Genomic DNA, 19,220 nt, shown 5'->3' on the forward strand with positions numbered 1-19,220 from the left:
ACAGTACATCTTAACCATAGTAAAATCACTTGTGGTACACTGCACAGCCTTATTACTTTACTAAACTGTGAAATGTTATGAATTTATGTAGTTTAATAATTCATCAGTAATGTAAACATCTTTAAAAATGTAGAGTTTGCATATAGTGGGTCACATTATTTTAGAGCTGCCTCCAGCTATTAGCTTCACTTGCTGGCTCAGTAAGCATTTTCATAACAGTCTAACATAAATATTTTAACAATAAAAAGTAGTCAGTGTATATACTTCATGTTTATCTTTTATTATCTTTCATTTTTTAATGTCTAGTAAAATATGGCCAGTATTTTCATTTATAATTCTTCTCCACAATAGGTATTTAGTTAATTTTTCATGCTTCAGAATTCATGATTATACATAATTTATGAAGAACCGAAGGCTCAAATATTGACATTTTACCGGGAATGTCAAGTTCTACCGCAGATTTTAATGTGGAATCAATTAAATGATTAGCACACATCACGCCTCATTAGTGTACACTCATTTCACATCGTAAACTTATTCAACATGTACAGTGTGTCAGGAAGTGTATGTGTGTGTGATATGTAGTATCAGTATATTCTCTCCATATTTACCGGATATAGAGAGAGGTGTGTTAGGATTTCCTGGCAGTTCCTTGTCAGGTGATGTCTCTGTGTTGCGTTCTTGTCGAGTCTGTGTATGTTGACCCTGTGTTTGTTGCTGTAGGTGGGCTGGCAGTTGAAAAACTTGGTAAGCTCTCTGCGAGGGGACCCTGCCGGTGTGACATTGACCCTGAAAAAGCGTCCCCAGAGCACGCTCACCTCCGCCCCAGCCCTACTAAAGAACATGAGATGGAAGCCCCTGGCCCTCCAGGTAGGATTCAGATCGCCCTGTCCCAAAAGCTTCATCGTTTTGGGCTGCACTTTCCCCCTTTATCTGCCACCCGCTCCCTGGTCTCATCTTAGGTAGGGAACTGACTCCTCTAACTCCATTTCCCATAATGCACTTGCTTTACATTCAAACGTCCAACTTCTGACTGAAAATAGTTTATTTTGTGTAAATAACAGGACTTTTGGATATCCGAGTTGCCTTTGTGGGTCTTACGGTGCTTATTAAGTCATTCGCAGTAACATCACTAACCTGCCTTAGAAGTGTTGCGAAAGTGTGCAAGCCAATGATCTTGCCAGCGAGAGTAGATTAGCTTTAATCAGCTTTCCGTGAAGGATTCAAGTTTGGTTCTAGACTTGTTGACTCTAGACTAAACTTTTAGCTGTTTTGCCCAAACAGATCTGTGTACATCTCCATCTTGGTGGCTGTCATCTCACATGCTCATTTCACTGATTATATGCACATGCCTCTTTGTGCATGTCATGTCTGTGCAGTCTGTGTCACAACCCTTGTTCCAAGGCATTCAGCTCACTGGAGACACTAATCACATGTCTATAGTCTTTGAAACTATTGTGTTCTCTGGAGATGCTGCAAATGTTTCCATAGGCTCCCACTCATTATGTCAAAGCATCATGACCCAGAGATCCCGGTGTACTGTTTCTATCCCCCGCCCTTGTGAATGTCTGCAGATATAGTGTCTGGGTCACGTCCTGGAACAGAGATCCATTATCACGTTTAGTTGTCCTCTCAGACATTTTACCAGCTCATAGTAGATGTGAACTTTGGTCTTTAATCAAATGATCTTGCCTGCCCAGCAGCCAGTCGTTCCCAGGAGTCCCACCAGCAGCTCGGCCACGCCCACGAGCACTATCAGCACACCCTCCAAGCGTGATAGCTCCGCCCTCCAAGACCTGTATATCCCGCCCCCTCCATCCGAGCCTTACATACCCAGGTAAGCTCATCCAGGAAAGGATTTTTTACACTTCAGCTGCTTTTTGGCTTGAAATTCACTTGAATTCTTAGTCAGTGTTTCTTACATCAAAAACTCGTATCGTATTGTATTTTGTCCAACGTTTTTAGAATGAAACAAGCTGCTAATTATGCTACTGTATGTTCGATACAAGCAAACATATTTGAATATGCATGTTTTTATTGGCTAACCTTTCTGTATGGGCATAATTCATACTATTGCAGAAAACTGAATAGGTTTAGTGGTATTAAAAAGCCAATGGTTGTGACATCAATGTTGCGTTTTGTGAATGATCTGTTTTTGCAGCATTCATTTCATATATCAGTATTTCTATTTATTTCCATTTCATATATCAGTTTTTCTATTTATTTCCATTTCATATATCAGTTTTTCTATTTATTGAACAATAGGGTCTACATAATTGTACAATTTTGCATTTAGATTATCTTTGCCATCATCTATTGCTTATGTAAAATTAATCTTTAAAAACACCATGTGGCGAGTGGGGCGGGGCCGAGAGGCGTGGGAACGAGGAGTGAGGCCAGGTGTAGTGATTGGAGATGAGCTACACCTGCGCCCCACCGCCAGTATCGAGTCCCACGTAGGAGATGGAAGGATATAAAACTGGAGTGACGACCGTGAAGGACGAGAGAGGACCAGGCCTGGGACATTATTTTATGTGTTTGCTTTTTATTTATGCGCACCAGTCGTCCGTGAGGGGCTGGTGCGCCGTTTTGTATTTATTTTGAATATTAAAATTATGATTTGATTGTGCGCTGGTTCCCGCCTCCTTCTTCCCGATGAATATGGAGATTTGTATCGTTACACACCAATTATTTAATGACAATGTTAAATGTAAATGTTAGCGAAAGTTTACAGTTACAAATGCCTGAATTCACTTTACATTTTTTAGACAAAATATTTAAGGTTTTCCTTAGTTGCAAAAATAAAAAATATAACATTCACACATTTCTGTGTAAAATTTAATCTACTCAACTATTTAAAAGTTTGGGGACAATAAGAAAATAAATAAATAATATTTTTATTCACACATTACATTGATAAAAAAATGACAGTCAAAGATTTTATTTTATTTTTTTAACAATATTACACATTTTTCTTTTTCAAATAATTTTTTTTTTTTTCACTTTTTATTCCACAAAAATGTTAAACTGTTTTCAACATTGATAGTAATATAAAATATTTTTTTGAGCCCCAAATCATGATTTCTAAAGAATCATGTGACACAGAAGAAATTCAGCTAAGCCATCACAGGAAAAAGTAACATTTTAATATATATTAATACAGATATATGTTTTAATACATACAGTAAAATCTAAATACATATTGTAATGCTGTGCTTTTAGAGATGAAAAAGGCGGTCTCCTGGGTGAAGGCGGGGTCCCTGCTGCAAAAGGTTCAGAATCACCAAACTCATTCCTGGATCAAGAGTACAGACGACGATTTCCTCTCATGGAAGAAGAAGCCGTTCTTTACTGCTACGAGTACGACCCCAGCCATGGACCCACAACATCCCGTCGAGACAGCACACCCACTTACGGTACACAAACAAACACACACACAAAATGTTTTGTCTATGAGCACATTTCTGAACAAGCTTAGATGGTACATCAGGGTTATTCATTGTTTTAGCATGTGGTTCTAACTTTCTGCACAGCATAAAATTATTAGTTATTTTTTGCTAACTTTTACAGCAGATGCCCGAGAGACTAAATATTGACCCACCATATACATATGGACACCTAATTCAAGACACAGACCAAACCTCTATGAACATCTGCTGATTATAAAACCACACATAATGACCAAAAACACTATTTACTCCAATTATGTTGCATACCTAAGTTCAGTTAGATCCAGCTAAAGAACTGGTTTTGGAAGCTTCTGCTTATATAATTTCTGTGAAGTGTCCTATATATTTTGCAGTTGTGTGATTGTATGTTTCTTGATGGTTTATAAAGCGAGTATGTCTATAACAAGTATCCTGCATAGGGGAGTTGGTTTCAGATTTTCTGTAATTAAACTCCAGGGAGCTGGGCTGCACTTTGTTGTGAATGTGTGTCTGTGTGTGTGTCTCTGTGTGTGTGTGTAGCATTATATCCAGAATCAAAGAACACAGCTCTAGTCGTTAAATGCCAACATGAGCCTCTGCAGTGGCACAGAACTGCTGACACACTCCATGCCCGCTGCTTCCCTAGAAAATGAGAGGACACATGAACTGTGACAGTCTGTCTTACACAAACACACACTCGCACAGACTTACCTTGGCGTCTGTGGAGAAAATGGATTGTGAACTGTCATTTTACTTCAATCTTTCTGTTCCCTGTCTTTACACACACACACACACACACACACACACACTAACACACACACAGAAAGTGATATGTGTATATGTGGATGTCTATGCTTTCAGGTCGTCTGAGGCCCATCTCTATGCCTGTAGAGTATAACTGGGTTCCTGAATACGAGGACCCAGCTAGAATGAAGAGAGAAGGTCGGAGAGGTGAGTTTGTGTCAGTCACAGTACTGTAAATACACATGCTTATTATCCTTTTTACTCCTCCTTACTCTTAGGTGTGCTGCTTTTCTCTGTTTCTAGGTATTTGACGCAATTTTTAATACAACATCAGTAGTTTTGGGTTTAATAACATTATTAGTTAATAAAATGTTATTAAAAACTGTTTTAATAAAACATTTAAATCTGATGAATTTACAATCAGAATTAAATTAAATTTGATAGTCTTTTCATAGACTTTACTCTTCTTATTCATTATAATTTCATATTGATTCTGTGGTCTGAAATTATCTGAAAATGATCATATATATATATATATATATATATATATATATATATATATATATATATATATATATGATAAGTTATTAGTTTGTGGGTGTGGCTGACTACCAGGAACTGTCCAAACACTTTTTGTCATAATTAAGTTTTATTGCTTTGTTTTAAATGGTCCTGGAGTTTTTAACAGTACAAATATTCCATTTAATCTCTTCATTAATATGAGTCCATAAAACAGCGTGTATAATAAATGTTGATGAATTAATTAAAAATAGTAAAAAAAAAAATAGTATAAGATAGCATTGACTACTGGAGGGAACTGTTGACACCCCTTGAATTTTTATGCCAGCTTCTCTTTCTTGATTTTAACCACCAGAATTATACTGAATCATGAAAAGTGGGTTGTAGTATTAAATCAGTATCAGATGAGCAAAAATGTTAAATAATATATATATGTATATATTGTATATTATTGTATAATATATATGTATAACACATATAAATATAAAAACATTAAAATGGACCCTATTTATATATATATAGAATATCTTCTTTACTTTCAAATGCATCTTTGTTTTCCATCTGTTCTTCTTCTTTCTCAGTTTTGTCTCATTCTGCCTGGATTTTCCTTCATTGTTACTCACTGTTGCTGTGTTATTACATTCTCATGGCTCTTATTCAGGATTGATGTTGAGCTGAGCTCTTCTCCATGAATCGAATTCTCCTCGCTGCGCCGTGGTTCTGAACTGCGCTGGGCATTGCTGATTACTTCTTGTGGCCACGCTGCATGCAGTGCCAGGATAACAGTGGCAGTCTCTGAGCACCAACACAGAGCCAGTGTGCTCTAGGCCCGAGACCGTCTCAATTGGCTCCTGCTTTAGAAAAACAGTCCAGAACTCCCCGACAGAAATAGTTGGACTGCAAGAACGTAGACAGATAATGTCAATGAAGCTCTTTCATCAACATTTTACTTACTGTGTTCATAATTATAAGTTCGGGGTAAAGTTTGGCTGGTTAGTCAATCTCCGTCACTTCCTCATCACCATCTTCATTGAGGCTGCGGGGGCAGCATCTTTTGTTTTGACTCACTCATGTCGTGTCTTACTGCTTTCCCACGCTAACGTGTTTGTTTTCTTTCGGTGGTCTCCTCCAGGATTGCTGTTGCCCAAACCCATCTCTTCTCTCTTCTTTGTGGCATTTGTGTTTCTTTATATGTGTGTTTTTTGAGCGAGGGGGTGGATGATCACCTGGCTGTGTCTCCTGGCTGCTATTTGATCCCGTTAAGCAGCTCTGTCTATCCGCATTGTTTCGGAGATTAGCGCCTTGATAGCTCTCTTATTTCCTTGCTTTTCCGGTTCCCTCTTTTCCTTAAAACTCCGGGGAGAAAATGCTGGAGGTGAGGCTGCCAGATGGTGTTTAGCTGAGAGCAAGAAAGATGGTGAAATTAGAAAGAGGCACTCGAAGGAGATTGCAAGAGGGATGTAGGAAGAAGATTGTGATACAATGTGAGAGTGGAGGGAGGGTCAGAAAGGATAAAGATGTATTAAGGTCAATTACTGCTCGGAAATCTTGGTAATTTGTCATTTCTGTGTAGCAGTGATAGGTTTTTTTTACTGTCAGAATGGGTGTTCTACCAAAGTCGTCTTCTGTATTATTGGCAATGTATTCAAAATGAAGAAATTTCATACATTCAGTTTTGGGGCATGCTTTTCAAAAAACAAAGAGAAAAGAGAACGGCTGCATAATTTGAAATTTAATTGTGTTTTTGGATGGATACATTTTAAGTTTTTATTATTATATAATAAAATTATAATATAATACAATTATATTATAATTATTATTAATATTATTTTTATTTATTATTAACTGAATAAAAATATGAAACAAAAAAGAAACATTTCCTGCACAGTTTGACAAATATTATTGTTGTTATTATAAAATAATATTAAGTAATAAAAAGTATTATTATTATTGAAAAAATTTGAAAAAAAAAAAATTACATTGTTACTGATGGATCATCCAGACTGATATTTTAGATCCATCTACTTTATTTACAAATTTAATGAGTTTTATATGGCAGTATATTACATTTTTTAAACTCAAGAAGTTACAATTAATTAAATAATGATTTATAATGACTCTGCGAGGTTGTGTACCCTGTCTAGGTGAACGTACTGTATGCCATTTAAAATCTGCCACCTCTTCAACTTTTCCATTCTGAGCTATAAAGAAGAGGGAACTTCTTCTGGAAGCATGCTGTTGCCATGGTAACTCTGACAGGAGCTCTCCTGAGTGTTTCACGTCCCATTGGCTGCTGCCGGGCAACGGTGGTCATGGGTGTGAGTGGAGGGAAACCCAACAATGGCTGCGGTGGTTCCTAAATGAACAGACGAGTAAAAATCTGGACTGCTGGGAGCCCGTTGGTTTGGCTCACTAATATGGCTGTGACCAATCGGCTTGTTATGCTCATTAGGCAAGAATAAGCCTATAGAGTTTGATTGGATTCGACTGATTTGGGAAGAGTGCACAAGGCTTAAGTAGTGCTAATGATAGACCTCTACTGAGGGAATGAATCATTGTGATTGGCCAACTGAGGTTTAGAGTATTTCGAGAGAGGTTTGGGATGCTTGATTGATGGAATACTGATGTGAGCTTATTCAGTGATTTGACACAGTACAGCCTGGAAAATGGGTGTACTGTTTGAGAAGGGTTGGATGTACAAATGTAATTTTGATTTACTGAACAGGCCAAACGAAATCTATAATGACCGATTAACCATAAAAATGGTAACATTGTTGGAAAAAATGCATTTAAAGGAACAGTTGAACAATGACATTCCTGCCTTCATTTACTCACCCTCATTTTTTTCAACCATATTACTTTCTTTTTCCATGAAACACAGAAGTTTTGAAAGCTTGAGTTGGGACTGTCAGCTACTGTTATTAAAGATATTGTTCTTTCTCCCTCTCAGAAAACACTCTGTTGCGGTATGTAAGTGATGAGAAGGCGGCTGATCTGGCTGGGCGTAGCATGAAGAGAGACACGGGAAAACGTGGCAAGAAGAAGAGCGAAAAGAGCGGGAGCCCCACCCACTACGCCCTCCTCCCAACCCTTCAAATGGAGGTGCTCCGTCAGGAATCCATGAACACGCCTAACCCAGACTCCACCTCTCTTTACCATGTGAGTAGTATGTCTTCTGTTCAAGTATTCTGAAGGGAGTTGGTTTATTCTGTAGGCAGTTTGTGGTCATGCTAGTACTGCGCAGGTCATCTCCAAAACTGTCTGCCAAGCTTATGTGTGATTAAGTGATTGGTTTTTTGGATTTAAAGGTGGGACTTTTTTTGCAGCCACCAATAGAGTCGTACTGTAAATATTTTTGTCTTGTTTTTCAATGTATTTACTAAAATAACCTTTGAAAACATTGTTCAAATGTTTGAGGTCCGGTGGGTCTTTTTTGAGTTTGAATTTAAAAATTCAGCTTTGCCATCTGAAGAATAAATAACATTTTAAAATATATTCAAATAGAAAAGTTATTTTGAATTGTAAAAATATATACTGTATTTTAAATATATACTGTATTTTAAATAAATACTGTATTTTGATCAGCAGGGTTGGTAAGCATAATAGTCTTCTGTTTTAGGTAATGGATTAATAAAAATACATTTAGTCCTGCTTCTCAAAAACATTGCTCATGTTTTAAGTCCGTTACCTGCGAAACAAGACAAAAATACTATTTAAGAAACTTTTTTTTGTGCCTTTACAAAAGTTTCTTTGCTATTGAGCTGAGTGGTAGTATGTGTGCCTTTTATCCAACATGTCTCAATCAGGTTCTTTCTCTTTGTCTAAGAATGTCTCTTTTTGAGTGTGACAGTCTGGATCAGGCCAAACTCAGAGATTGTGAGGAATATCGCACAGTGTCTGTGTTCCTTTTATTTTCTGTTGCTCAAACAAAGTAACAAAGAGTCATTCTTCAAGACCTGGCTGCTTTCATCAGTTCTTGGCTCGATCAAGGTCTCTGTGATCATTGCAGGTAGAGTCTTACATAACGAGTTTTCACTGAAAGCACCAGGTCATGGTGTGCAGAAGCAGAATGTATACTTACGCCCACATGCTAGGTGAGCGTTTGTGTGTGTGTGATTGTCTGTGTGCGTATAATGAGTGTGTTGGTCCTCTACCTTTAGTCAGAGTGTAGGTGTGTGGGAGTTTGTGTCAGCCCTGTGTATGCTGTATGTGTATGTGTGTGTAGGTGAGTGGGTTTTCTCACTGGGACTAGTCGCCCTGTGTGTGAAGTTATTAGGAGTGGAGGTGAGATCTAGCTGTCATTTTTAAGAGGGAATGTGGCAGCCAATGTTCTTGAGAGTGCACACAGACACAGCCATAACCACACACACAAACACCAAGGGAAAACTAATAATCTGGGGAAAAGTGACTCGCAGTGGTGTGTCACAGTGTGCATATGGATGCTGAGTAGGCAGATGGTGGCTCTGTGGGGGTGGGCGGGGCTAAGCCGTGTTGTCATCTGTCACAGGGCATGGAGTGACGTGATTGGCCTAGCTCCATCTGAAACAGCACTGTGATTGGCCAAGACTCGACCATGTGCTGTCTTCACGTCAATATGTTGTAGTCGATATCTCCACCAGACCATGAGAAGTGATTATGTGTGTTTAGTTTTCTATTTATTTATTTATTTATTTTTCAAAATGAAGTTAATTATAGGTCCTCATGAAGAAATGTGAAAGGGGCCACTCTGAGATCCCAGCTGGGGTGATGCCGTTTTGCATAAGAGTGACTTTCACAGTGCATCTCACCTGCAGCTTCTGTTTATAGACACCCTCAGCAGGGTAGTGTGTCCATGTGTCCTCTGACCTGATCTGGGGTAAAGGGTGTGCAGGGGTGGGAAGACTCTGCTGACTTCATCACCATAAGTTTGGACCCGAACCAATGTGCTAGTATCAGCACTCTTGCTATTGTTCTTTCTCTAGCTCATGAACTTTGCTAGAAACTCTACAAACTTATAATTTGCATATACCTCTGAGTTGTACATGATTAAAGGGAAGAGAAGAGACAAGAAGAGACAAGAAGAGACAAAAGATGAAATGAAACAAGAAGAGAAGGCAGGATACAAAAGAGAAGATAAAGACGAAAAGAGACACCTCAACATTAAACATCAAGAGAGAAGAATATTGAAAAAAAGGAGAGACAAAATGCTAAATGAGAGGAGAAAAAGCAAGATGAGAAGTGAAGAGACAAAATGAAACAAGAAGTGAATGTAAGATGCAAGAGGAGTTGTGAGACAAATGAAAGCTGATTCAAGACCCAAAGAGACAAAATGACAAGGGAAGATGCAAAAAAGGAAGGGATGACATGAAAAGAGACAATATAAAATCAAATGTGAAGAGAAGATGCCAGATTATGCAAAAGGAGAAGAGAGTGTACTACGATGAGAAAAAAACAGACGTAAAAGTGAGAGAAAATCAGAAGAGACGAAGTGACATGAGAAGTGAAGAGACTAAATGAAATAAGAATGTGAGAAGAGGTGAGATGAAACCAGAAGATACACCAGATGAGACCAGAAGAAAAGGAACTGAAGAAAGGAACATTCAGAACTAAAAGAGTTGAGAAGAGATTAGATGAGATTAAACAAAATGAAATGAGAGATGATGGAAAAGATGAGACAATCAGAAGAAAAGAGGCAAGATGATAAATGAAGAGACTAAATTAAATCAGAAGAGAACCTAAGGTGTAAGGGGAAAAGAAAAGACAATATGAGCCGAGAAGAGACATGACAAGATGGAACATGGAGAAGGGAACATTCAAAACTAGAGGAGATGAGATTAAAAAAAACGAATGAGAAGAAGCTAGATTAAAGGTAAAGATACAAAATTGAAGATGCAAGAAGAGACGAGAGGAGACAAGAAGAGACACTACAAGACAGCAAAATGACTAGAGAAGCTTAGATGCAGGATACAAGATGCAAAGAGAAGATCAGAGAAGATTCAAGAAAACATGCGAGAAGACAGAATCGGAGATGAGACAGCAATATTAGATTAATATTGAAAGAGAAGGTCAATTAAGATGAAACATGAGTAAGATGCCAGATGAGAAGATCCGATGAGATGATGCAAGCAAAACAGACAGGAGAGACCATTCTGTATGGTGTTGACTTAATAAGCCTACAGCTGTTTGGTATGTGCAGTGTAACTTCTTCATTAAGCTATGTTGTTTACAGTGGTGTTTTATTGCCTGCATTGCAGTCCGATAAGAGAGCTCCAGTTTGTCTGAACAATACCAGCACACTAACCTCACACTCAAGGAGAAAGCTCACTCACTCCATCCACTGGACACACTAACACAAAAGTGTTTTGTCTGACTGTCATAAGCCCAGTTCCTTCAGTCCAGTTCATTTGAGCAACCCACTGCCATTATTACATCACCTGAAAACTGCTAAAACTCCAGCGAAGGCAGTGCTTACGTACAGGATTAGTTTAGGTTAATGCAGTGCTTTAAGGCTATCACATGGAGCATATGTCAGTTGTAGATATCACAGCGGAAAAGGTTTGTACCATATGTCATGTGAACTGAGAGCCTGTGTTGCCATGTGGCATTCAGTTGTAGCCTGATGGCAGATCTTAGCATGCTATCTAGGGCAATGTGTTAGTGAACTATAGTAGATGAGAGGGACTCTCAACATCAGAGATTGAGAGAATGGATGGACAGAACCATTTCACCACAGTAGAAGGCAACTAGAAGGAAGCAAAAAACATGAGATGTAACCACTGTGCTTATTCAAGTCACAAGGGTCATAGTTGTCCCATAATGCTCTAAATCTCTCTCAGAAGATTGTGACCCCTAAGGAATAAGAAATGAAGTTTAGAAGATCTTTGGAGTCAGTTCTTATGTTTACTTCTTGTAGGATTTGTTCAAGAGCTTAAAGTTCCCCAGACTTATTCATGAAACACAAGCAAAGATAATTTCTGTGCACATCATTCCTAAAAGCGTTCTACACAAGAACGATTGACGGATATTTTTGTGCTCATGTTTCATGAATGAGGCCTGTTACGTGATCCCTAGTCACTGTAAAAGTTGCTCTACAGCCCCTACACATTTTCAGTGATTACCAATTATCATGTCGAACACGTTTGAATGTCATTTGAGGGTTGGTAGCACCATTAACCCCCGTCCCTCAATCCAGTGATATTAAAAATTAAGTTAATTACTGGAAATAAAGGTTGGGATTTGCCTGTAGGCAACCATCCCTCTATGTCATCTGCTTAGTGTACACAGTACCTATTTTGTTTCTTGATATATTTGCTGTCATTATATATACTGCTATATCATTTAGCTTTGTTCATGTCTAGGCGTTGAATCCTTAGGGAAGTTTGCCTTGCTGTCTCTTAAGTGTCTCTCACGACTTGCTCCAATTCACACACCAATCACGATTCGCACCTTCTGGGAGGAGATTGTCAGCGCTTTGGGAGGGAATTGCGTTGACATTGAATTGTGTCCTGAGGTGAAATGCTGGGAAAACTATCTTTTTTGTCATTTTATATTTTTTGGGTGAAAGAGAATGAAAGGACCCTGGACTTGAACTTGGGTCTCTGGGACAACTATTATTTTAGTTTGATAAGGATAATTAAACAAACTGAAAAATGTCTTCAAGAAGTGGACACAGTATTTTCAGAAACTCCCGAATAAATAAAGACATTGTATGAACCGGTTGACTGAGTTTCTAAACATGTTCCATTAATCAATTTCAGTTATTCCTCTTGGGCCTCGGGGCAACTTCCCTCCTCAGGCACATATCAATAAATCTATTAATGTGATGCTAGTCAGTGTGTTCTCCATACTATTGCTAATAGATGCCTTGCAACACATGTTTACCTCTTATTTAATGCTCAAGCTTGCAGGAAGTTTCTTCACGGAAGAGAAATGCCACGGGGCAGTCATAAATATGTTCTTGGTCTGGGCGTGCTCATCCTAGAAATACGGCTCAATAAACACACGGGCCAAGGATGTTAGAAATCTTTTATTTTCTCTCCCGCCTTGCTTCTTTCTGGCTGTTTTGGCTCTCACGGTTTCATCTGCTCAGATTTCGCTTCTGATTTTAATTTGCTGTGCGATGGATTGATGCTCGGAGATCATTATGTTCACACGTTTCCTCCATGTGATTCCATTCAGGAGAATTGGATGTGTTGACCGATAATTTTGTCCCGTTTCACTTTCTCCTGCTGTATTTCCCAACGTTTCTCCATTCGTATTTATTCTTAATTTTATATAAATGTAATTCTAATGTGTTTGTGTAATATTTATTGGTAAATAAATAACAATATGCATGTGTGTGTGTTTTTGTTTGTGTATGTGTATTTTTATATGTATTTATGATGTACCTTTCTTGACAGACATTCCAGGGATCCTCTCTGCTATCCAAGACCAAGAAAAAGAGTAAAGGTAATCACTTATCGTATTCTTATGTTTGGAAACATTGTCTTCTTTGTGTACACTGCTTGTATATTTTGCCTGCATAATACAAAAAATAGGCCACCAACATAAATCTAAAAGACTAAAGAAAGTTACTTTCCATAATAATTATTGTTTTCTTATTGTATACTTTTTGCATGTATAAGTATAGTTCCTGTGGCTCAGTGGTTGAACATTGCATTAGCAGCCCAAAAGGTTGTGGGTTCAATTCCCAGGGAACACACATACTGGTAAAAAAATGTATACCCTGTATGCACTGGAAGTCATAAAAGTGTCTACCAAATGCATAAATGTAAGTATTCTAACATTATGACAGTTGCCTAGTGCATTCCTTAAATTTTACAGTGGAAAGACCTCTAAAGTTGCAACACTATTATGACAGTACATATCTTAAAAAATGGTACATTATTGCCCGAAAAAACTGATGATTGAGATTGACAATCTCACGCAATATTGAAAATTGTTATTTATTGTCGTTATTATATGACTTTCTCTCTGTTGTCAAACAGAATTAGATGTTCACGCTACCTGTTTTCTATTATTTTACATTCTGTAAATGGCAGTTTTAGAATTTGTTTGTGAGTAAAATATTAAAATTCAAGTCATTATTCACTTTTAAGTTTTATTCATTTTAAATCAAACATCTCAAATATAATTAATATTCACAAATATGCTGCATAGAGACGTGTAATGCTAGTTTTTCCATAATTGATAACCAACATTTTTTCTCATCAATCTTATAATCAGTCATGACATGCCAAGTTTAAAAAATTTGCTTATTCGAAACCCTGAATGAGATTTGAGAGCTGGGTATAACTGGGTAACATCTTTCAAAATTGTCATAATTTTGGCCTATTTTTCACACAAAGTTATCATACGGTTTCAGAAGTATAGTGCACAAGCCAAACTAATTTGTCCATTTTGGGACATTTACTAGTCATTATTCACTTTCATTATAAGGAAAAGAGCAGCATGAACATCCCGAACATTCCTTTTGTGGTCTATAAAAGAATGAAACTTATACTGGTTCGAAAGAATGAGTTGGCAATGAGTAAATAACCCCTTTAATACAGAAATGTACTGATGATGCTATTATACAACAGCTTTCCTCAATCAGGATTCTGAACCATTCATTTTATAACAGTTATTAACACATACTGTTATCTTATATGGCGTCCAGCAGCTCCATTGTCCTCCATCAGTAAGAGAAGAATCTCCTGTAAGGACCTGGGTCGTGGAGACTGTGAGGGCTGGCTTTGGAAAAAGAAGGACGCAAAGAGCTATTTCTCGCAGAAATGGAAGAAGTACTGGTTTGTTTTGAAGGACGCCTGCTTGTACTGGTACATGAACGAAGAGGTGAGTGTGTGTGTGTGTGTGCGTGCTTGGCCAATACAGTTGTCTTTGTTGTTTCTTGTATCCACCAGTGCAGCAGAAACTGTATCGATCTAGAGATGAGACTTTAATTGGTGCCGGCTTTACCCTCTTGAGTGGAACAAGATTAATGCTCATCTATCCCAACAAAACAGTCTTCTACACATGCTGTTGCTGTAATGAAGATAAGGAACTTCTTCCAACACTCCCCTTCTCTCCCATACTTGCTCCCTTGCTCCTTCGCTTTTGATTTATTACCCTCAGTGTTTTGTGGGATACGGCTGCCGTTCTGGGGGTTTCGGAAGAAGTATGGGCGGGGAGGGTTCCTCTCGGCCTGGTTTTGGTCCACTGAGAATCCTCCAACTTAGTCCGGCTCTGCTATAATTGATGATCTTCTACTGTGTGGGTTTTGTAAACACAGACAGGCTTACAGAGAGCCGCAACAATTTACGCTTTTCATTTATTAATGCAGAGCTCCTGTCAACAGTGCTGCTGCAGTGTAGTGCTGGGGAAAAAAAGTGATGGAATGAACCAAGAAAAAGAAAGAGGAATAAGGAGATGTAACTCCTAAAAAGGATGTAATGACATTACAGATGAGTTTAAGTGGGGTGAAATGTCCACACGATTCTCTCTCTTTCTTTTTTCCACCTTGTAGGATGAGAAGGCCGAAGGGTTTGTCAGTCTCCCTGAGTTTAAGATCGACAGAGCCAGTGAATGTCGCAAAAAATAGTGAGTAACTTCACAAACTTTTGAATGATGTGATGATGCTTGAGGAATTCTTATTGTGTCTTTGCTCCCTATGCAGTGCGTTTAAAGCGTGCCATCCCAAAATCAAGAGCTTCTACTTCGCAGCAGATGGCGTGGACGATATGAACAGATGGTTGAGTCGTCTCAACATGGCGGCCGCCGGCTACATAGAAAGAGAGAGAATCCGTCAAGAACAGGGTATGAATTCTTGTAGTTGGAAAGTTTATGGGTTCCATTTTCAGGAAATATGTGTCTTGAATGTGAAGTAAGTCACTTTAAATATAAGATTAAATTAGAGTACTCCATTTTAACCGGCAAAATATCGGAAGTGGTGCGTGGACGAGACTTTTTCCAGGACGTGTGTCGCGTTCTTTAATATTCCACCTTGAAACAAAGGTGCCATGATGCCAAACCCCCTCGTGAAAAAAGAAAGCTGTCAAATTTTCAACTGTGACGGCAAGCGCTTATCTGGATCAACTAAACTCAGGATTTCAAAGTATGTGAAATATTTAAAGTTCTTGGCATAGAAACTTTAAAATACGTACGGGAGTTTGGCACACCGGTCTGTTATTGTGGTGACATTTCCACCCCCTGAAATGTGACGCTGAACGAAACAAACTGTGATTGGTTGTTTGACATATCAGTCAAATGGCCTCATGGGCGGGCTTTAGCCAATGAAAGAAAGCTGCCATGGATTCCAGACCTATAGTAAATAATGAAAGAAAATTCATTTTTGGGTGAACTACAGTAGCCCTTTAAAATTGACTTTTGTCTTGGATTTTCCTACCTGCCTTTGATATCACAAATCAGGGTAGACTATAGTGAAGGGACTGTGCAGTAGAGCACTTGACTACAGGTTCTCATTGAAAAACCTGCATGTGCCTTTGTGCCCCACATGATCTCCGAGGCTTTGATTTAATTATTGTTTACTTTATGGAAATGTTTGGCAACAAGCTAATGACTCCCTGCATGTTCCTCTCTCTTCCAGCAGACTACTGGAGTGAAAGTGAACATGAAGACAATGAGACGCCCTCGACACCCAAGCAAGACAGCCCACCGCCCCCTTATGACACATACCCACGGCCACCCTCAGTGAGTCAGCATCCAGCAAACACACAGACACACACGGCTCCATCTCACTGTGTAATCCCACACAATAGCACAGCTCCATAATGCTTGACATTTGGCATTGGTAAAAGAGCTGTTTCGTAGTGCCGTCCCCCAGACCAGGCCTTACCACGTCATTGAGTGGATGTGTGTGTGTGTGTGTGTGTGTGAGTCAGACCACCTCATCTTTGAGCCCACTGTAGAGATGCAATGAGATTGAGTCTCTCTACATATCTCCCAGTCTTTATGAGTCACGTTTACCCTGTGGTCTTGATAAACAGTATTGGATATTTATTTCTTTTTTAGCAAGTCTTATGAAACCTGTCATATTAATTATTGAGTAATATTTCACACAAAATCAAAAGATAAAAATATATTCTTTTTTTTTGTTTGGAGAAGAAACATATCCTATTTTTAAGATTTCTATTTATATGCAATTTTATGTGTATGTGTTTGTGAATGTGTTTGCTTTTATTTGTGTGTATGTAGTGGTTAAGAGTCACAGTGATTTGTGTATTTTCAGTGCAGGACTGCAGGGCAGGTCAGCCAGAGGCCACATACAGCAGGAAAGCTTTTATTTAAGAGCAAACAAAGACACGTGAATTAAACACTTTTCTTTCCTTCAGGTTTTTCCTTCTACAAGGCCCCTCCATTTCTCCACCACACATACTGTACACACACATTGTTCCCATAGAGAAATGAATTAGGCGAGAATGACATTGTTAAAGGGTTAGTTCACCCAAATATAACAATTATGTAATTAAAGACTCACCCTCATGTCGTTCCAAACCCGTAAGACCTCCATTCATCTTCGGAACACAGTTTAAGATATTTTAGATTTAGTCCGAGAGCCCTCAGTCCCTCCATTGGAAGTGTGTGTACGGTATACTGTCCATATCCAGAAAGGACATCAGAGGGTCAGTTAGAATTTGTTGAAGCATCAAAAATATATTTTGGTTCAAAAATAACAAAAATGTCGACTTTATTCAGCATTGTCTTCTCTTCCGGGTTTGAAGACAATGCTGAATAAAGTCGTAATTTTTGATGATTTTCATTTTTGGGTGAACTAACCCTTTAACCTTTTAGACCTCCAGAGTTGTCTGTATTTCATGACATTACGATCTATCTATCTATTGTTCTATCACAACTATAATTAAACCTGTTTTCTGGAACATTGCCAACTGGTTGAAGGTTGGAAGAGCGGTTGGCCCATATTCAGAGTCTAATTTCACAGGAACACAGCTTCAGGTTCTCCCTCCACTCCTCTGTCCCCTATCCCTTAATTTTTCTATATTCGGCAGTTTTCACCGAAACCAGAGCTCTCTCTCTGTTCATTATTCATCTGCATGTCTTAGACGAGAGCGGGTATTCAGGGGCCTGGTCTACTCTCTGAGTTTCTTCATTAGCACACTTTATACTTGCCTTTTGCCTGAAGGTGATACGTGCAGAAGAGCAAAAGCATTATGCTCATTCATGATTTTTAAGCCTAGTGAATTTTTAGGGACATGAATGATTCATACCTCTGAAAGTTACATTATGAGCATCAAAATCAGTGATATTTGCTTTAATTTTGTTCTTTTTTTTTTTTTTTACAAGAGCCATGTTGTGTGAAAGCTTCCTACAATCTAGCAAATACTTGGGCATAACCTAATGTTCGATTTGTTTCTCTTACACAGAACCAGGTGAGTTGTGCCAGTCCTTACCTAGAACCCAAGCACGGCCGCCTCTCATCCACAGAAACTTCACAGTCTCGCTCCTCTCACGAGGAGTACCGCTCTGAACCACAAGGGGGCAGCAGCAGTGGGGGAGGTTCCCCAGCTCGGAAGTCCGCCAGCCAGCGGCGCTCATGGCAGGACCTGATTGAAACCCCTCTGACCAGCTCAGGCCTCCACTACCTGCAAACCCTGCCCCTAGAGGACGCTGTGTTCTGCGAGCCAGGGGCGGGACTTTCTCCGGAATATCGCCGCCAATCCACTCTGCCTGCCCAACGCACACTGATGCAGGAACATTACGGTCCCTTCCCAATGCTTGAAGGGGAGAGGCTCCGAGACCCCGTTAATGCAACCGGGAAACCCCGCAGCTTCACCTTGCCTCGGGATAGCGGCCTGCATGCCCTCCTCACACCCTCCGCCAGCATGGCAGAACAGCGAGACCCCAGCCGTAGGGAGCTCAGCCGTTCACACTGCATCAATAACGGTGGGTCAACAGTGGTTCAAAATGATAAGATATATATAACATACTGTATATATCATCCCCGAAATATAATAGATCTATGTATACAGTGTATTCAGAAAGTATTCACTTCACTTTTTTAAATTTTGTTATGTAGCACTGATACTACAATTGTTTACTTTTTTTTCTTATTAATCTACACTCTGTATCTCATAATAACAAAGTGAAATCAGAATTTTAGACAGTCGTTTGGAACAACACTTGAAATTAAGCTCAGGTGCTTCTCATTTGTCTTGAGATGTTTCTACGCCTTGATTGGAGTCCACCTGTGGTAAATTCAATTGATTGGACATGATTTGGCAAGGCACACACCTCTCTATAAAAGGCCTCACAACTGAAAATGCATATCAGAGTGTAAACCAAGCCATGAGGTCAAGAGAACTGCCTGCAGAACTCAGAGACAGAATTGTACACATCTGGGGAAGGCTATAAAAAATTTCTGCTGCATTGAATGTTCACAAGACCACAGTGGCTTCCATAATTCTCAAATGGAAGAAGTTTGGCAGCACCAGGACTCTTCCAAGAGCTAGTGACCCAGCCAAACTGAGCTATTGATGGAGATGGGCTTTGTCCAGACTAATGTCCAAAAACCGGAAGTTCATTCTAGATGAGCTC

General features: G+C 39.1%; 2 protein-coding genes across 16 annotated transcripts in view; one reads left to right on the plus strand and one right to left on the minus strand.

Annotated features, from left to right (window-relative positions):
• Positions 1-19,220, plus strand: part of LOC113042388 (connector enhancer of kinase suppressor of ras 2-like) — a 76,872-nt gene that overhangs the window by 49,414 nt on the left and 8,238 nt on the right. For 2 of the 15 annotated variants that reach the window (XM_026201221.1, XM_026201227.1), the window contains exons 9-19: positions 724-870; positions 1,701-1,837; positions 3,223-3,416; positions 4,290-4,379; positions 7,642-7,850; positions 13,070-13,118; positions 14,329-14,504; positions 15,175-15,248; positions 15,325-15,464; positions 16,255-16,358; positions 18,050-18,569. In XM_026201221.1, the coding sequence (XP_026057006.1) occupies positions 724-870; positions 1,701-1,837; positions 3,223-3,416; positions 4,290-4,379; positions 7,642-7,850; positions 13,070-13,118; positions 14,329-14,504; positions 15,175-15,248; positions 15,325-15,464; positions 16,255-16,358; positions 18,050-18,569 (1,840 nt within the window). The remainder of the gene's footprint in view (positions 1-723; positions 871-1,700; positions 1,838-3,222; positions 3,417-4,289; positions 4,380-7,641; positions 7,851-13,069; positions 13,119-14,328; positions 14,505-15,174; positions 15,249-15,324; positions 15,465-16,254; positions 16,359-18,049; positions 18,570-19,220) is intronic. The other 13 variants (XM_026201222.1, XM_026201228.1, XM_026201232.1 and 10 more) reach the window with 11 other exon arrangements.
• Positions 5,242-19,220, minus strand: part of LOC113042390 (kelch-like protein 34) — a 29,849-nt gene continuing 15,870 nt past the window's right edge. Inside the window, exon 2 of the mRNA XM_026201238.1 lies at positions 5,242-6,090. Within this exon, the coding sequence (XP_026057023.1) occupies positions 5,986-6,090 (105 nt within the window). The 3' untranslated portion in view covers positions 5,242-5,985. The remainder of the gene's footprint in view (positions 6,091-19,220) is intronic.

The sequence above is a fragment of the Carassius auratus genome, chromosome 24, assembly GCF_003368295.1.
Source record: "Carassius auratus strain Wakin chromosome 24, ASM336829v1, whole genome shotgun sequence".
Lineage (NCBI taxonomy): Eukaryota > Metazoa > Chordata > Actinopteri > Cypriniformes > Cyprinidae > Carassius > Carassius auratus.